The following is a 20,332-nucleotide window of genomic DNA, read 5'->3' on the forward strand; positions in this document are numbered from 1 at the left end:
CAGCTGGCTTGATTTTGAAGCATTGGATGAAGTTTTTAACCTATTAGTTTTTATACCACAAGAAAATAACGAAGGCCCACAAAATACGGCCATTTTTCCCATCATAGGGAAGTTGTTAAATTCCTTTATCTACAGCACACTTTCCGCATGTAAGTAGACCATCGTGTCTCGTGCTTTTCTTTCTGGGATATCGTTGCCTTCCGGCTGTTAAAGACAGATTATGACAGGAAATTACTATGGGATTTGAGAATGGCGGACGTTTGAAGCTCGGGGTGCAGGGTAGGCGAATGTGACGCACTCTCACGCAAGGTCGCAAGGTCGTACATCCGTTCATAAAAAAAAAAAAACAAGCGTCCGGCGTAGCCGGTGCAGCAAGGGAAAGGAACAAGAGGGAGTTAGCTGTGGCTGTTCAACTGTGCAGCTGTTTTTGTAAAGCTGTTTTCGTACAGTTGTGGATGTACAAAAGCACCCGTTTCTCTCTGTAGCCACTCCGCACTCCATTTATTGTGTCTTCGATGAAAGACAGGCGGAGTGCTTCAAGTGCTTTGATCTGTCTGGCCTCCGATTTCCTTGAAGGCGCTCTGGTCGGCGATGGTCTGCAGGATCCACTCCTTGTAGACGTTGACGGGCACGTAGATTCCCGGCATGCCCTGCGCGCAGCCGACGCCGTGCGACACGATTCCCACCTGGATGTACCGGTGGGCCTGGCGGTACATCACGCCGGAGCCCGAGTCGCCCTGTGGCAGAAATATCTTTTACTAGGATCACCTGTTAAACGCTTGTAGCGACATCGGGTCGTTTGCACGAAATGAAGTAATCATCACGTGACCTGGATCTACAAACCTATTTAAATAGGCCCCATTATTTACGTATACAGTGGAACCTCATTACACCGATGCTGAAGGGGCCTGACGATTACTTCGTTATAGCCGTAGCTTCGTTATAGCCCATGGTGACCTAGCGTCCAAGGGGAATCGCCATTACTTCGTTCTATCAATTATTTTGTTATAAACCATTTCGTTATAACAAGGCTCGACGTATGCCACATCGGTGATGTCACCTATTTATTTCAATAAATAGGTCAGATGACTATAGACATGACAACGACTCGCTTACACGTCCATGATCCCATGAGTCCTTTAAGAGTCCGTGCTGAAAGCTCGTTTTTTTTTTGCCGGTAACCGCGTGCTGGGCCTTGGGAGTGCCATAAATGGAGGAGATACGCCTCAGTGTGGTATAAGTAATTTCATCATCATCATCATCATCGTCAGCCTGACTACACCCACTGCAGGGCAAAGGCCTCTCCCATGTCTCTCCAATTAACCCTGTCCTTTGTCAGCAGCGAAAAAAAATCCATGCTATCTGACATTACAGTGCGGCGGTAAATTATTGAAGGTGCGCTGTGAAATGTAGTCTCCAGTTCAGCTGTTGATAAGGCAATGCGTGCTGTTGCCGCAGAAAATGATGCCCCTACTTCATCAATGTGAAATGTTTGTGTCGTAGAAGAATCGGACAACATGAAATACTCGCTCATTCGCTCTCTCTAGAGCTGTCTTCGTCATAAACATGGCTCCCTCGTCGTTTGTTTGTGTATACCACTCACACTTCTGCGAAGCACTTGTCATAACCCACCTGACAGGCGTCCGTGTCCTCCGCGTATGCGCACATCATGCTGGATTTGTTGAAGCTGTACGACTGCAGCTTCTCTGCGCACTCCGACTGCTCCAGCACCTGCAGCTTGGTGTAGCGCAGTTTATCCGAGGGACCCCGGCCTGGTAGGTTGGGTGTGTCAGAGGGAAGTGAAGCAGGGGTTAGAAGGCAACAGAGTATCATATCTCCAGAACAAACAAAATACAATAAAAAACAACTGTCTACGAGGCACGCCGTAGTTTAGTACTGCCGATTAGTTTCGACTTGGGGTGTGCGAATATTCGAAATTTTCGAATATATTTCGAATATTATATTTTTAGTATTCGTATTCGATTCGAAATCCAAGTATTCGTGTTGTTTCGAATATTCGACACGAAGCGAATATTCGTATCTAGCCGAATATTCTATTGCGAGCACCGGCGTTCATTTCGGTCCTCAAGTCCTAAGACATAACAACATGGCGGCGCCCAGAGCAATGCGTAACGTTAGGCCATGCAGTAGCTGACTGCACTGGTGAGCTTCTTTGTGGCTATACCTGCGAAGCTGGTATAGTCAGAGCTGTTCGCGAAATACCTCGCAATACGAGCCAGTTCAGTGCCAATTGAGAGGGCATTTTCTGTGGCTGGAGAAGTCGTTCCAGCTAGAAGAGAACTACTTCTGCCTGACCATGTGGAGCAGCCGGTTTTCCTTCACGACAACCTGTTATGTTCATCCCAGCATCGCGCTTTTGTGCTTATTTCAAGCTAGCCTTGATCAATACTGTGTACTAGCCATATTCTCTGATATTTCACTCTTCTAAGAACAATGTTCGAGACTGATACTTTTTGTGCAGCCACACACACCTTTTTTGCTCATTTCATCACTGATAGTTGAACTGTGATGTTCTTGGGTGCTCAAATAAATGTTTTGTAGTTAAATGCGTCTGTCCTTGATTATTCGATATTCGATTCGATATTCGGAACCAAGTATTCATATTCGATTCGTATTCGAAAAGTTTGATATTCGCACACCCCTAGTTTCGACCATTTGGGCTGCCAAAGGAGCACTAAAGGGGAAGACTAAGTCAAGCTGGACTGATAGAGTAGGGTCACGTGATAGCAAATATGGTAGTGAGAGGGCACGAAGATTAATTTCATGACAGCACAAAAAAAGTGAACAAGGGATGGGGAGGCTGAGGGTGCTTATCCAACATTTCGACTAGAGAACTTGTCTTCATCTCGAGAAACGGTCATCATTGGCGGGGGGCTTAAATAGGGCCTTCACTTCGAGGAGGAAGCTCCGGTGAAGTGGTGAGATTGTGATATGGTTAGGGTACTAGGATTGGGAGTGTGGATTTGAAAATCTTGTCCAAGCAGGATGGCTGCGCGGGAAGGATTCCTCCAACTTCGCCCGGAAAATATGCTGTTTTTTCACAAAGAATAGAGCTCTTCGATTATCCACAAAATTGCATAGAAGCGAAGAGCATGTGGCGACACCTCTCTCAGATTCTTGCAACTGCTCGCAGTTCTTCGCAGGCCACGATTCGTTCACGCAGCGCTATATCGCCGTCAATAGACACTTTTAGTTGGCCGTACGGAACGGCGTTACGTACGCAGGAACGTTGCGGGTCGCGAGTGCGCATGCGCAGAACGTTCCGTACCGCTGGGCCGCTTGCGTACGTACGCACGCATCGTGTCGTTGCGTGCGTGCGCTACGGGCACGTTACGGGTTGCGTTGACAAGATGGCGGCGCCCAGCTCGCCCGCTTCGAAATAAATACATGTCGCCGCTGCATTCTCCGACGGGAGAGCTCGCTCAAATGGTAGCGGTTAGCTTTTATTTTGCACACTCTAGCCCACACGCAGAAGTATAAGCGATAACTAGCCCCTGTTTTTCAGATAATTTGGCGATTTTCAAGCTTTTAGGCATAACCGTGTTTACCTCGTAGCAACGACACCTGGCGGAGCACTTCTCAGGCTTTTAGTCAATTATTTCATTTTTTTTCTGCTTGCATAGTTTTCCTTGGAACAAAAAAAAAAAGACTCGGGATGCAGCCAGCTTCGTTACCAGTAATTATATGCTTCTCGGTATTTCGATAGCTGCTGTGGTAGTCGCGGAACACACGAGAATCACAACCTGAAGCAAACAAAACAGCGAGAAAGGCTGGAGGAGCGAAAAATGCGAAGGATATCTCGAATAAAAAAGTGCAAAACATCCAGCGGGCAGAAAGACAAGAAAGAAACACGAACGCTGTGCTTTTCGTTGCCATTTGGCCCACTCCGCTTGAGTGCAGTCGTACGCAGCAAGCCCAGAACTGGAAGCGCTCAACGCCATTCACACTCGGAAGTTGCTGACCTAATTCACCGCAGAGCTCCGGTCAGCACACGTCATAAAAATTGCACAACTTTCTCTAGTTCGGGGCATTGTGAATATGGGGAATTTCGTTACCGATTTTCTCAGCAACGTAGCCACTTTTCTGTGAAAAACAAAACCAAAAACAAAAAAACCTTTTGTAGTGTAGCTTAAGTTAAGAACAACGCAGCGAGCTATGGAAAGGAAAATTATAGGTGTAACGTTAAGAGATCGGAAGAGGGCAGAGTGGGTGAGGGAACAAACGCGGGTTAATGACATCCCAGTTGAAATCAAGAGGAAGAAATGGGCTTGGGCAGGGCATGTAATGCGAAGGCAAGATAACCGCTGGTCCTTAAGGGTAACGGAGTGGATTCCAAGAGAAAGCAAACGTAGCAGGGGATGGCAGAAAGTTAGGTGGGCGGATGAGATTAAGAAGTTTGCGGGGATACAGTGGCGGCAACTGACAAAGGACAGGGTTAATTGGAGAGACATGGGAGAGGCCTTTGCCCTGCAGTGGGTGTAGCCAGGCTAATGATGATGATAATGATGATGATGAGTGTTATCAGGGAATTATCTACTTACATAGCGTAGCTCCTTGCTTAGTTTGCTATTTCCCTTTAGCATCCGTTTGATGTGCACCGAAATCACAGTACATGTTGCGCTGGAGGCTATTGGGTGCCTAAGTGGATACAAAGAGGCGTCAAACGTAACTGAGACCGGCGGAGACGCAATCGAGTGGCCGTCTAAGGAAATTTACTGCGGAAGTTGACGGTGGCAGACTCAAAACAGGAACATTTATTTTGAGGTAATTTGGATAGACCTTAGTTCGACAGCTGAACCAACTCGGCTGATGATGATAGAACCACTGTGTTAGGGTCGCAATCATGCCGCACAGCGCTGTTTTTGCTTGTGGTGTGCATTGTTCCAATTTGCGCTGCTGATAAAGTGATATTCCTGCGGAGAAAAAGTTGGTGATACACTCGAATAGCGTAGAATTTTCCCCTGGACAAACTAAAAAAAATTCGCTGTGGCTTAGCTTGATTGAGCCCGGTAATTGCGAAAGCAATATCCGTGCCTACGCCATGGTTCAGCTGGTACTGTAGCTGGTGGTGGTGCTTGTGGTTAAACTTGTGGTGATGCATCGGTTATACAATCCAATCCAATTAACTCCAATCCAATCCAGTCCAATGTAATCTAATCTAACCTAATCTAATGTAATCTAATCCAATCCAATCCAATCCAATCCAATCTAATCCAGTCCAGTCCAGTCCAGTCCAATCCAGTCTAATCCAATCCAATCCAATCTAATGCAATCAAGGTCAAATGAAGGTCAGTGGTGGTCACCGCCGCGGCTGTTACCGCGGCGCTATTACATTATAAAATCATTCAGCCATTGGTTTGGTACGATGTGGTGGCGTTTCAGTCTTCCAAAAAAGCGAGAGGTGCGTTGAAAGCGATCGCCTCTTTTGTGGAGAGCTTAATGATCAGCTTCCTGGCACGCGCCGAAGAGCAGTTTGTTTTCCCTCTATCCAGGTTAAGGTCTGGATTTATGGGCTGAGACCACAGCCTTGTCGCTTAGCACAGTGTATTCAGGTTGAATGGCATGTGGCCGAAACGTTTGAGAACAAGGGCACTGAGATCGACCTATTCTGTCTAGCCGCTTTCTGTTCGGTAGAAAAGTAGAGGAGAGAGCGACCGACTACTGCGTTGATGAGCGCCTAAGCTGTGCCAGAGAGTTTCGATTTGAGGAAGCATCCGCACGCTGGGAGCTGATATATGCTTTGACCCAGAAAGTTTTTAATGATATGTGGATGCAGTATATATATAGGATATCCGCAATGTGTTTCCCCTTTTTAAAAGAAGTATGCTGACCAAATTGAATGGCCACTACACTGACATCATCGTCATCATCATAAGGCAAATGAGGAGCGTGAAGGACAAGCCTCTGTCATTGATTCCAAGTACACTTTACGTGCCCAGCCATGATCACCCTGCACCAGCGAATTTCCTAATGCAATATTCTTGCTTCCTTACTCCCGCCCAATCAAAGCTACGCTTCCCTTTAGGTGGCATTCATTATATTAAATTAACGGATCATCGGCTCTCTGTTCGCCGCATCACAAGCACAACCCATGTCCACTGTCTCTAGTAGTAGAATGGAAAGTTGGGCGAGTTGGTATACGTTCATTTTGGGTGGAAAAAACAGCGCGAAAGGGACGGAAGACAAAGATGAAGGAAAACACACGGACGAGCGCTGACTCACAACTAATTTTTTATTCAGAAAAAATAGACATTTATAGAGTGACGTCAGGTCATGTGACTTTTTTAACTATAAATGTCTGTTTTTTCTGAATAAAAAATTAGTTGTGAGTCAGCGCTCGTCCGTGTGTTTTCCTTCATCTTTGTCTTCCGTCCCTTTCGCGCTGTTTTTTCCACCCAAAAATCCACTGTCTCTCTTGATTTCAGTTATAGCTTATGATTAACTCGCTGTTGTTCTTTAATCTACTCTTCCTTCTTTTTCTTTCTGAACATTACACGATAATTTTCGTTTTCCCCAATTTTTAGCCTTTCCAGAGATTCCAAATATCACCTCCATTGCTGAGTGCTGCCATAGCAGATCGGCTAGATACACTGACTTTTTGGTGTCAAAGTCGCAGTCAAGTCAACGCGTTTTATTTAGACAACGAAGTGACAGTTGTCTAGGGGCAGACCGAAAGGCGGATAAATGCCTGACGAAGGATCTGCCCCCTTCTTGCTCCTATTGAGGAGCACAAGACAATCAGTGCAGAAAACACACACACAGTGCTCCACTAATACAGAATGGATGGCTAACAATATATTGTTTTATATTGAACGTCTATATGCCATTAAAATAAAACACAAAAACAAGAAAAAATGAACAGAATGGTTACGTCTTGAGTGAAAACAGCTACAAAGCGATGTTCTTTTTGCAAGCTTTCTATGACTTGCCTTATTGAAGAATGTCGGCAGCACGAAGATGATCGTTTACAAAACTGGAAATTCTTTAAGTTAGTTTGACTACCTGCGGCTGACCGCTGTCCGTGAGGGCTGTGGGACCAGATCTTTTCGACGCATATAGTGACGCTTTAGAGAGAGAGAGAGAGAGAGAGAGAGGGAAAGGCAGGGATGTTAACCAGAAAGGATTCCGGTTGGCTACCCTGCACAGGGGAAGGGAATGAGGGGAATTAAAGAGGAAAGAGAGAAGTAAAGGGAAATAATCACAGTCTGTCAATCAAGGCAGACTCTCTCAAAAAGCGAAAGAGTGCCTTGTAAGCCTTGACTGTTGTGGCCACGGACCGAGGATCTTGGCCTCTGTGAAAGGGCGAGGGTCCAGGCGGTCCAGAGCACATCGCAGCTTATGTCTTTCGGCTACAAAGGCAGGGCACTCACACATGATATGGGTGATTGTCTCATCACAGGCGCAGTTCACACAAGAAGGGCTGTCGGCCATCGCGAAAGTGACGCTTTAAATTAACATTTTTACTTTCTCTCTCCTTGTGTCTACAAGCCGGGGGTCACTCACTGCTCTTCTGGACTCCCCAGCCGGCCACGGTGACCATCTTTCCGGTCAGGTCGCCCAGGTCAAAGTCCAGGCAGACGGGCCTTATCTTGAATCCGAAGTCGAACGCCTTGGGCACCCGCAGAACAGCGATGTCGTCGTGGTACTGGTCCTCCGAGAAGCGAGGGTGCAGCGCCACTGCCGCGATGCGGGTCTTCACGGCGTGCTTGGACGTGGTGTCGGCGGCACCGTATATGCCCTCGATCTTCGGTATCAACTTGTGGTCGCTGCGTGTGAATTGTTGCTGTTGTTATCGCAGTGATCATCAGCGTTATCAAATATCAGGATGGGAGAAAGAAAGAAAAAAGATGGCATCTTCGTTCAGCGGGAGTGAAATGTTCTGCTGTATATGCCCTCTATGTTTGACATCAGCTTTTCCCCACTGCACATGACTTGTTATTGTAAGGATCATAATTGTCGTCATCATCATCATCATCATGAGATTTAGGAAGCTAGATGGAGAGACATAGTATCTGTCTTTGGAAGGAGTACAATGCCCCGTCATGGAGGTCCTTGCTAGTTACCTCCTTTTTTCTGTTTACTGTCTGATTTGTAACTGTTAGGAGCCATCGAATGAGATGCGTGCGCGACACGAAAGCTGTGTCTATGGGCATGTAAAGGTGGACAAAAAGACACAACCACTTGGGAGATGACAGGGCACACGTTATACATTTGTCCACCTCAACTGTATGTCTATTTTACGCATTACTTAGCTCGGCCGAAATATCATCCGACCAACTGGCTCAACTAAAGAGTAGTAGCTGCACATGAATGCAACCTGCATACTCATACGTTGTATACAGCTCTCTTCGCTAAGCATGTCATACATTGCGCTGTTGACTAGCGGGTCACGTCAGAATGCATGTTCCGCCTCGTCAAATACAACTTTCGGTGACCTCTTACCGCATGACGCAGTGCCCAGCTGTCAGGATGTGCCATCGTGTAATGATGGCGCCTCCGCAAGTCGCCGGAGACGATCCGTTGATGTACACCAAAAGTCGCACCTGAAGGACACATGACGTTTCGGCATGGTTAGAACCTTCATGCCTTTGGATGATGTGTATATAGCTCGGAAGTGCTCTCAGACATTTTGGGCTCTTTAGTATGACAAAAAAGCTACAGACAGTAACGGCAGGACCGTACTCCTATCGTCATCGCCACCATACCCCCCTCATGTGTCGTGCCTGCGCCCACCCCCAATGACCGCTGTCATAACTAGACTACAGATTCAGCGCCCACGCCCTACATTAGAGGGAAGGTAGTCGGGTACGACATATAGCGGAATACTACTTGAACGAACTTCAAGGAAACTTAAGGAAACGTTCGCTTCAGTAAAAATTCAGTGAACAGTAACGGGCAGGCGGTCACCTGTTCTTTTTTTTCCAGTAAGATTGTAACATCCACATCGTTATTAATGGAATTTCATTCGCAGTACTGAAAACTCCATGCGTGAAATGTGCACTCGGCTCTTTTTACAAATAGCAATCATTTTGGGCTCAATTTCATATATTCAGTATTGCCAACTTAGTGCGCTAGGGAATACGTTCGGCTACTGCTCAAGCGAAAAGCCAGCAGCTCAGCCGTACGAAAACTAAACCAGATATACAATCCAGAGGTCCCCCAATAGAAAGTATGGAGCTGGAAAATTTAAAAAATGGAGCAGTTCCAGAATCCCAATGTTCAATGTTTAACGGACTAAGATTTCTTCGTTTCTGCGAAAATTCCACAAAGTGTCCTCGAAACTTTAAGTTAGTGCGCTGAAATCTGTTCAACTGAAGCACATAATCATTTAATGCAATAGGGTTTTAGCAGGAGGGGGGGGGGGGTAAATAATTTTTGCAAAAATTTATTTAACTGAAAAATTTGTTAAGTGGAGCTGGCTTTATCAAAATAATAGGGCACATTAAAACGCGGTATTATATCATGTACAACATATCATACCTGGCAAAAGCCTACATATGCGGCAGTATAATTTTATGCGCATAAAGAAGTATTTTCAATAGGGTTAAACCGTAGGCAGGCTTGACACTGATGTCTACATCTCTCAGTGTAGTCCTGTTTTCAATATTACTTCGGATTAGGGCCAGGTGCAGTGGATTGTATAGTGCGAGGGACATTTCGCTTCACCGTGGGGACGACAGAACATAATATAAAAAAGTTGGGGATCTTCCTAACCATATTCTAAAGAATAAATTGTTATTGTACTTAGTGCAACACAACCTGTTCGCTTTTGTTTCTTTTTATGCTTTCTTTTTGTTTCTCCCCATCACTGCAGTGTTACTTTTGATCGTCGCGCCGTTGTCTGAAGCATTGTGTCCAATAACGGTTCCGAGACCCCGTCAGGCGTTTGAATACGCCTTTTGCCTCGGTTATCCAGACAGGAAAATTAAATATGTATATGCATGTACACTGTACCGGTTTCTGTCACAAATGAATGAATGAATGAATGAATGATTGAATGAATGAATAGTATTTAGGTTGCCTACTATGGTGTCTACAGTGAGTGCCTATTGTTCTTCTAGCAATTTTCCCGCCAGAACTCCGTTTGGAACCGGTTCTATTGCCCTTGTATGATATGCATGAGTAATCGCCTTCTAGAATGTTCGAGTGCCTTCCATTAGATTATCGTATGTGATTATACTAATCCGAATCACTAATTTACCTCAATCCACGGCTAATTCCCACTGATCCATCTTAGTCAATTTTAAGAGCTTGGCCTACTTCCAAAATTTTTGGGCTCCTTTGGAATAATTTTTTTTTTTTGGGGGGGGGGGGGGGAGGGGCAGCTTCTACATTTTAGGAGCCTTCAGAATTTCGAATCTGGCAGTGCTCTATGAACAGACCACTGGCGGTTACGTGGCGTTGATGACATCGCGACCCTCTCGACCAATCAGGGAATTTTGTGACAGAGAAGCTGGAAATTTTTCGTGGGACGACAACTTAAATTTTATCGCATTAATAAGTCTAAAAGTAAAGCGTTACGTGTGTTGTGACAAACGGTGGTTAACCACCATATTCACAAAGTTCAGACACATGGGCGTCCTTCTAGAAATCTTTTCCCGCTGGCAATGTTTGCATATGAGGACTTTTCCTATGGCAGCACTGTGACGGTCTCACCCTAATTACATAATCTGCGCTGAACTGCATATGCATTACGTGTCTGCATGTAGTGCAGATGCGTTTAACGTGTACCTTCTTGTAAGTACACGGAAACACCCATGCATCACATGGAGGTTTAGTGTAGGTGAAAAGTTCCCAGGACATAGGGTCCACTTTTGGGAACCATAGGCGGACACTTACGGCGCCTACGAAGCTACCAAGGTCCTTAGGAGGGAATTTGAGACTCTTCTTGATAATTCAGAGGTTTTGAGCTTCGTGAGCGTTGAGAATTGCCATGCTTTTAGGCTCGAAACCCGACTCTGTGTCCCGGAAACTTTTGACCAATAGTCTACATATTTCACGGCAGGTATTTTAGTGTTGCATATACTTGTCTTGAACACAGCCCTTTCTCTCTTGGTTCGCAATCCCGAACTCGGCAATGAAGAATGATCACTTGGACCTCGATAACAGTGAAAGAAGAAGGCAAGAAAAGATGATACAAACTTACCATCCAGGGGAACATCCCCTGACTGGCGCGTAACCCGTTGATCACCCTGGTCTCGAAGAACACACCGCATTCTATAAAATCCGTAGTTCGAACTCGTTTTCGTCACGGCATCGACAGCACTTACTTCTCGCAACACACTGTAAGATCCGGCCGGGCAAAACATACTGAATGCAAGCACCATAGCGCAAACCCACTGGAAAGCACGCCAGTGAACTATCGTTCCAGTTGTCTGATTTCACGCAAAGTTGAGAAATTTCACACTACAGCTCAAGACTACATCCAGGATTACAATTCTCCCCGCCGAACTCCACGCGCCAACAGCTTGATTCGCGAGGTTTAGTGCGAGTTTAGTGCAAGGTTTAGTGCAATCTGGACGCCAGTTTGGACTCCACGAGGATATCACTGGCAGTTCAGCTCAGCTTCTGGGTGGGCATCGTGTTTTAGAGGAGCAGCTGGAACGTCGTAAAGGCTTTCAAGTGCACTTTTTTCAGTGAACGCCGGATTTCTCTGTGGAAACACGTACTTTCAATGTGCGTCCGGCTTATTTCACAAATAGGCACGCATAAAAGAGTTCTGGTAGAATGAATTAGGTTGCGCCTTTTCTGTAGACACCGAGCACAATGCCAGACACGGGCTGAGAGAGTGGAGCGTTAAACCACGGATTTTATTCGACGCGTTCGTGGAAGAGCGGCTAACATTTGCGTACGTCTCTCCTCAAAAGGAGAGCAGCCCTGTACTGCGAAACGTCTCAGCGGTGATTTTTTAGTACGTCTTTCTACCGCGAGGAGTCCGAGCTCTTTCATTGAGGAGCAGTTTCTGGCTCCAAGGGATCAAAGCACGCTCAGCTCTATATGTGGGGCCTTGCCAACGTCGCAAGCTGTGAGAACCGCATCTTTCCGGGGTTCGCTGCTACAGCTCTTGGAGGAGGAGCAAATTTTTGCAGTTTGTTTTTTAAGGCTTTTCGTTGCGTCTTTTAGCTTTGCTCCTCAGGCTTTGGTGCGGGGTATACAGGGCTGCTTGAATCTAACGTTCTCCGTAAGCCTCAGAAGGCTATCTTTCGACGCATCGACGAAGAGGCTACCCCGGCATCTTTGGATGGAAAGTAGAGAAGCTACTTTGTGACGGAGAAAGGTCAGTCTGCTAGACGGTGATAGCGATAAAAGGGCTGCATGAAAGTAAAGTACTAAGAGATGTGGAGTACACAGACCAACATTATATACCTCGCATTTGAAGTTTCTACTCGGCATGTCTTTGGACTTCTGACACTTATTCCCTGCACGTATTCTTTTGGCGGTCGTTTCAAGAGACTGACAGAAAGCGATCCCTCTTCCGGGCGGTGTGAGTTCAAGGTTAAAAAATTTGTTCGGCCTTTTGGGTCATGGCTTTCAAACAAAAAGAGCTAGAACAGGGCGATTCTAAGAATGTTCGCAAACTTTTCGTGGTCATAGATTTCCACAGCAGATAAGTGCAATTGCAATGGCAGCCGATTTATGCACTGAAGTTTTAAACAGCACTATTTCTTCGCTGTTGTAGAAAAATATGGCATGTTTTAGTTCATTGAGCCGCGCTCGTAGCATCGTCCGTACAACTACGTAATATAAAGTTCAACTCACGTTTTTCGTTTTCAAACGCTTCTGCTGTTAAAATCTGGAAAACAAGATGCTTGTTTAGGTTTGTGGTCAATAATTACGGAAAGCATGAAGTAGTTACTGCCTTCAGTGTTCGCTAGTGTCAGCTAGTAAAAATTTACAAAGCCGTTTGAAAGAAGATGATGCTCTTGGCAAAAAAAAAAACAAAACAAAAGCAAACACGAACGGCAAATCCTCATTCGATCATAAAGGAAGATATTTTTTTAAGCATGTAACTTGTTACTTTAATTGCTGCAATTCCGGAAGGATGACCATGTTCATAGTGGAGGTGAAACGTTGTACGCAAGAATGAAGAAGCCGACGAGATGATTAGATTATTAGTTACCAAATTGTTCGTACCACTTATAATAACAGAAGCGACTTCTCCTGGTGTTGGACTGAGGTTGCAGCTTTGTGCATATGTTCTGAACGAAATCATGGGACGGAAATTATTGCTGTAGTGCTTTGTATGAATATTTTGAACGATAATATTTTTGTATTGTCTTTATTACAATCTTATATTTGCACAGTCGTAAGCTCACAATGTCTAAAATGATTTATTGCGCTTCATTATAGCGAAAAGCCGCAGTCTTTTCCTTGGGTTGTACTCGTCGTGGGCAGACATTGCAAGACTGCTGCTCCATCTTAAAAGGCTTCTCAGTAAACGTCATCAGTAGTTATGTTAGAAATAAGGATTCTAATATAAGTGCTAGTTGGCGAATGACGATTGTTTGCTTGTTGTCAACGTAGTCAGTTCACACGTCACAGCCACTTGGGTTGCGGTACTACGTATGGCCTGGTAGCTAGACACCCTTCACTCCTTCGCCCTCGTATGTGCAAGATCCTGCACAGACGCCAGTCTGTCACGGCCACCTCCAAGCTTCCCGTGCACCAATCACTGCCATGACTGATGCATCGGACTAGTGACGTTTCGCTCCTGATTGGACAAGCATAGACACGTGCTACGGATACTCAGTGCCACTGAGGAAACCGAGGGACCAATCAGAGAACGTGCTCAGCGAATATTTACCTCGAAAGCAATAAAAAGCTGTTTTATACTCACGGATAGGCTCAGTAGCAATAACGCCCATGCGACGCCGGCTCGAATCCCGGCGTAGACCACGTGTGTCTCGCCTATTCTCCCAGTCATTGACGCCGCCTCGGCTGGCTTAATACGCTCACTTGTCATGTTGTTTATTTGTTGACTTCTTCGGGGGTCTCCTTTGTGTCCCGCGACTTGCAGAGGCGGCTGCGTGAGAAATGCGGGGAGGCTGTCATGTTTTCTTCTCGTTTCCCGTGACTTCTCTCGAATCTCGGGCTCCTGGCGCTAACGGTAAGTGCGGGGGCTTCTAACGAGGCGATAGAAAGCATTATTTGCCCCCCCCCCCCCCCCCCCCCCCTTCCCGGCCTCCCCTTTAACTAATCAGCGCCCCCTAGAACGGCGAGTGCATTGGCTGGGAATGAAAGGCGGCACTCATTTGCTGAGGTGCAGGTGCCGCTCGCATGCATTAGCCGTTAGCCGTCAGCGAAGGACAGGTAACCCGTGCATGTCGTTGCCTTCTTGGCGGCTTTCTGGGTGCCTACAGCCACTTCTGTCAAGTCTAGCAAGCGGCTGGCCGTACGGAATATGCTGTACAGGGCATGTACGCCTGCCAAGATGTCTTTGCTGGACAAAGTGCAGCAGTTGTGGGGCAGGAAACAGACCGCTATTGTGGGATCTATGACCGGAGAGGTATTTTGAGTCGGTGGGCGTTGGCATGCGAGCGCAGAAAAGTAATGGTAGTATTTAGCGCAGCAGAAGGCGTCCATTCACCGCTAGCTTCTGGGAGCGTATAATAATTTCCGGAAGTTCCAAACGTGCGACTTTGGGGGCTTCTTGCGATAGAGTTTTACTGCTTCGTAACATGCAGACAGGCTAAGATGCAGAAGAATTGAATCGACCAATGGCTTTCTCTGCTTCTTTTCTTATCTACTTTCATCAGTTTGCTTCTAACACGGGTACCATTTTTTTAAGGACGGACACGTGCGCAGAAGAAAAGGACAGACTAGAGAGGAAGGCTGGGAGTGATAAATTCTTGTTTTGAGCTGCCATTTTTCCGCTTTGTGCGAGAAACGCGCGCCAACTCACCCCAGTGGCTTGCCCTTTCTGGTAATTAAGAACGGAGATCCTCTAGGATAGACAAGAGGCAGACGTTGTGGGCTGGCGTGTTCCAGTTAAACAGGACCCTTTCTTTACAGCAAAGGAAGCACAGCTGTGTGTTGGAGGTTTTCACTCCCTGGTCTGAATGCGAGTCTCGCTTGAAAGTCTTACCAGGAAGCCAGTATTGTACGGAGTGCATTCACGTCGTTCTTGTGAGACAGCGACTGTCTGTGCTGAGGGGTTTGAATTGCTGAGTGGCTGAGGCGCTAGCATTTTTTCGAAAATATCGCAAAAAGAAGTGAACATCTTGTACTGTTTTTGCCTTGGGCTCGCCATTCTCAAGAAATGTGCACAGGAAGTTTACTATGAAGCTTGTGACTGTGTTCCTTGCACTAGCATGTTTCATCCCAGGGCTTATATTATGTAGAATATTTGTAGTTGCTACACCACTTTCATGTAGAAAATTTTAAGAATGTTAAAATGTTCGAGAGTCAAATTAGGCATGTGACACGAATGATTTTGGTCCCTTTGGTAAGTTTTGATTATCATAAGAAGAATAGCTTGGTGGTTTGCGTACAATTACCGGCCCTTGGTCTTCACCTGACAGCAAAAGCTAGGCCGGGATTACTTTTGATAAAAAAGGAGTGCTTTCAGGGGGATTAAAATGTCCAGGTGAGAGGGTTTTGTATTGTTCGTCGTGTTCAGATGCAGTTTTCGTCGAGGCCAGCATGATATCCTATACTCATCATCATAACAACGTACCTGCGCTGGCACTGTGCTGAATTCACTAAGCATTTAATGAACAACCCCTGTTTATAAAGATCTGATATCCTGTGAAGAACCTGTGTTTAACAACCAATGCTTATCCGTCGTTTCAGCAACAAATACTTGTGAGTAATAATTTCTTCAGATCTTAGGTGGAATGAACATGTGACACGCACCTACAATAAAGCTATGAAGAAACTTGGCTTTTTAAGGCGTACATTAGAGAACGCTTCACCTGAAATTAAAATATTATCCTACAAAACATTAATCCGACCCGTACTAGAGTATGCCGCAATTGTCTGGGATCCACATACACAATCTAATATTACCAAACTTGAGGAAGTTCAAAGAAAATCAGCTAGGTTCATCTTTAACTCATACAGCTGGCGCACGTCCCCATCATGAATTCTAGAAGCTGCAGAACTTGAAAGTATCGCATTCAGACGTTACCGGGATAGGATTAAATTTTCCTATTTGCTCTGTATTAACCAGTTGGGAATAGACAAAAGTTGATACATTCTGCCAGCTAACCGCCGCTCTGCGCGCTCGTATCACACCAAAAAAAGTCCTAGATTAGATTTTCCGTGCAGGATAACGAATTTAAAAATTCTTTTTATCCGCGCACTACTTGCGACTGCAATGCGTTATCCGCCGACACGGTCGACTGCACAACGGTTTCGTCATTCCTCTCAGCACTTGCGCATAAATCTTAATTGACATGTGCCCCCCCCCCCCCCCCCATTAAAATGACATTCATGTTGTAAATAGTATCTTTTGTTTTTGTTTTTGTTCTGATTTATCATTCACAGTCCTGTATCTTGTTGCTTATTTTGCTGATTTTGAATTTGTTGATTTGTATTGTCCACTCCTGCCTGAGGCGTGATAATAAGGCTTGCAGTACCTGTTAATAAATAAATAAATAAGTAAATAAATAAATAAATAAATAAACTGCAGAATATATTTTCAGTAAGTTTAGCCTTAACTGGTCAGAGACAGTAAGAATGTACAGAACTCACATGCTCCTGAAAGTTGGCGTCATTCTCAAATGACCTGGACCTTGCAGTCGTTAATAACGCTATATATATAGAGGTTTACTGACCCCTCGCCCCTCCTTTTTGCTCACATTAAATGTAAAAGCGTGGAGATAAACCAGTCTGCTCATTCTGCAGAAAATTAGCCCCGTTTAACGAAACTTAAGAAAGATGGTATGTAAAATTGTTTCACAGCGCCTTGTGTTGATGTTCTGTGATGCCGTTTTCAAAGCATCAAACTATTCATCGCTGAGATTTGACAGTAGATATAATTGCCTGAAGTTGGACTCCGTATACCTTGTCATTTGTGTAAAGTAACTTTAAGACGCTTTACTATCTAGGAAGAAACAAAGCAACTGAGACTCAATAAAAATCTGAGTAAGTAACAGTAAAAGAGTCATTTTATGCGTCACTGCGCAAAACTGGCAGAGAAATGCGCTTTCCGACATCGTTTTTTATGCGGCCAAACTCCCTGCGCTAAGCTGCCGAATGGCTCGAATCTTAAGACAGCGAAAGCCTATTTGCGAACGGGTGGTTTCTTGTTGGCCTGCCAATTCCGTACTTCTGTATCACCGCTTTCTGAGCAGTCAGTACTGGACGAAAACGAAGCACGATGCACGGCGTTCCTGCTCAGAGTGCCATAGAAGCTTTATTTGTGATACGTCGTAGTATGACGATATTCGGTCGATGTTTAGCTTTAGCTTTGCTCCTTTTAACAATTGCCAGGTGCCTCTTTTTGTTCTATTTCTTGATAAAATAGCATAAGAAGCATAGAACTGCTGTAGCGAAGTTTCTTGGGAGCGAGGAAAGTTACTTTTTTCATACCTTTTTTTTTTACTGCGACAGCAGGACTACTGTACCACCCCGTGAATCTGACAGGTGTTGGAGTTAATCCTCCAGCCCAAGCGAGGACCATCCAGAAGTTCCACTCACCAGACCTCCCCACCCCACACCCCTAGTTAGTGGGTTGCCCACCAACACACCGCCACCCTCGATCCACGTTCCCATACCCACCCTCGCCCACCTCTAACCTTTAACCTCCACCACCAAACCACCTACAGCCATCCTACCCCTCCACCAATTAAAGGTCCATGGAGCAGCCTAACGGAAAAGTGACGAGAAATGGAATTAGGAGATGCGATAGCAAAGCCAGCTGACCTGCAGAAATAGCACCCACCAGCCACTTCTTTACCCCACATACCCTAGCTAAGATGCTTCCACCCACCCACCCACCCACCCACCCACCCACCCACCCACCCACCCACCCACCCACCCACCCACCCACCCACCCACCCACCCACCTTTGCCTTCAACCACCTCCACCCATATTCATCCTGCATAAAAATTCTGTCGAGATTGAAAATCCTCGGCTTAGGGCAATGACATTCATTAGACTAAAATCACTAAAGTAATAATCGAGGGTAAACCCTACTGATTTCGTAGGTTGTCGCGTCAGATGTCTGATCGTCCTGTACTTTTTTGAATGAAGTATTCACCGTCGTTACGCTTCATTAACGTTTGACAAAGCGGAACGCTCTGTAGGTGGTTTTCAACCTGTTGTTCGAGAATATGTTAAGACAGTTCATGTGCAAAACAAACCATCAAGAAACAGTTGACGCGGACTGCTGTTCTGCTTAACTCAACTGTCTTCTAAACATAATAACGTCCAGTAGACGCCCAGAAGGTGAGCTCCGGCGGTAGGAGGGGGGAGGCGCACCTCAGTGATCACTGGAGATGTTCCCCTGGTAGCCCACTCCAGACGAGAGCTTCTCACTTGTTTGTACCTCAAGAAACGGACGATCTATTAATGCCATGACCTCAGAACCTCTATGTACTAAACTCAGTCTATTTGTTAGAACAGCAATGTAGACGCCGTGGATGTACCTTGTTAATTTGGCTAGGCCATATCTGACTCTGAAATAGTTAGGAAGAACTGAGGCATGCCGAGGGCGTTAGGACTTTCATCGGTTAGAGAACCCGGCAAAGAGGGGCACCCTACCGAAATTGGTGGAGGAAAAGGAGTTTCCGAAAATGAAGAGACTCATGGAACGCAGAGAATTGTTCTCACCTTGATGAGTGGAAAGGCTTTTTGGACAGCTTTTTAGAGGAAGGGAAGGTCGTTACGGTGGTTGCATTAGATCTTGCAGGACTGCTGATAGCAGTGAACGGTCCCCATTATGTTGTCGTTCTTTGTGGACCCAACTCGAAAGCGGTCTGACAACTCCGCGCCGAACCTTTCTTATCATTTTTGGACAATGGCCTTCCGCGGAGGCTTAGAAGCTGTAATGCTCGGCTGTTGAGCCCGAGTCCGTGTGTTCGACCCCGATAGTCGCGGCCGCATTTAAATGGAGGTAGCAGTAAAAGAGAAGGTACCTATGCTCAGATTTCAGTGCACATTAAAGGCGCGCAGGCGGTAGAGGTTAATTAGCAGCCCTCCAGTACGGCGTACCTCGTAGCCCACAAAGCACCTTTTGCTAGTAAAACCTAACCAACCTATCTTCACGCAAGGACTTCTGCTACAGGGTGAAGCCTATGGGCCCTTATTCGGCAATGCAGTGAATAAGTTCTTACTCACCGCACGACTTCTAGTCTGCACCGACTCAGCAGAGGAAGTTGGTCAAAGTGCGAGACTGTGCTGAGGCCCCTCTTAGAAGACATGCTGCGCGCAGGGGCCTCCGGGCGTACTAAGTTCTCCTGCCACTCTTCAGGCTTGTAATCACACAAAACGAGCAGGGTAGAGTTCGTGCAAGGCGGAAGCGGGCGGGGCTAATTAGCCGGGGCAGTTGTCCGTGTCCTCCTCATGTCAGTGCGAATTAAAGGCAAGAGTTAGTTGTTATATCCGTGCTGATACACGAGTAAGCAAAGACTTGCATCGGAATGTATTGAAACTTCTGTTTCGACCGTCACAGCAGCACTTTTATCGGTCAAAACTTGCTTTCATCTCGCGTCAGTTTTTAATAAGTTCATATGTCGTTATAAAAAGCAAACCGCTGTGTAGTTAACGAAACTAGACTAACAAGCTAAGGGCGCGCTTTTGTTGTCGAGGCGGGTAGTGTGCCACATCAAGGACTGTCTCTTTTTTGGGCCTTCTTGTAGCTGAAACATATTTAACAGCGGAAGCCATCATCTGAGGCTTCCGGGAAAGTCTGTGTTCTCACCCGGCTTTCTTTGGACGCTTGCTGTCTGATCGCGCTAATTAGGAATACCGCCACACCTCTAGATTCAATTTGCGTCGGCTTTGCGAGCCGGCGTAAGAACTCTTGCCGGCCTATGCCCCTTCCAGTCTGCAGCGCCTGGCTTCTTGACATCTGGATGGCGTGTTTCGGGGGCTTGACGTTAACCGTGAAAGCCGTGTTTCCACAAAGATGGCATTACGAGGGGCAGGAGAAGCGAAAGTTTCGTTATTCCGTGGATAGTGGCATTTTTTTCTTTTTTCTTGGGACAGTGCGTTTGTGTGTGTGTGCCTGGAGGGCGGACCCTCATGTTTCGTGACGCGTACCGTTGCGCTTGGGTAGTTACGGCTGGAACGGCGCCGTGCACGTTTCATGGGTTGCCCGAGATCCGTGAGACTGCTTTATCGCTCGTCCACAAACGCTGCCGC

At 46.0% G+C, this 20,332-nt stretch overlaps 1 protein-coding gene across 1 annotated transcript; it reads right to left on the reverse strand.

Moving 5' to 3' along the window:
- Window positions 1-536: 536 nt before the first annotated feature.
- On the reverse strand, window positions 537-13,984 carry LOC149330556 (venom protease-like). Its single transcript, XM_089559876.1, has 7 exons — window positions 13,859-13,984; window positions 12,781-12,814; window positions 11,168-11,238; window positions 8,464-8,564; window positions 7,525-7,787; window positions 1,633-1,772; window positions 537-737 (listed from the first exon to the last, which is right to left on the reverse strand). The coding sequence occupies exons 1-7, from the start codon at window positions 13,982-13,984 to the stop codon at window positions 537-539; spliced, it is 936 nt and encodes a 311-aa protein (XP_089416002.1).
- Window positions 13,985-20,332: the final 6,348 nt, after the last annotated feature.

The sequence above is a fragment of the Amblyomma mixtum genome, chromosome 9 (genome assembly GCF_055824585.1).
Source record: "Amblyomma mixtum isolate Tamu chromosome 9, ASM5582458v1, whole genome shotgun sequence".
NCBI lineage: Eukaryota > Metazoa > Arthropoda > Arachnida > Ixodida > Ixodidae > Amblyomma > Amblyomma mixtum.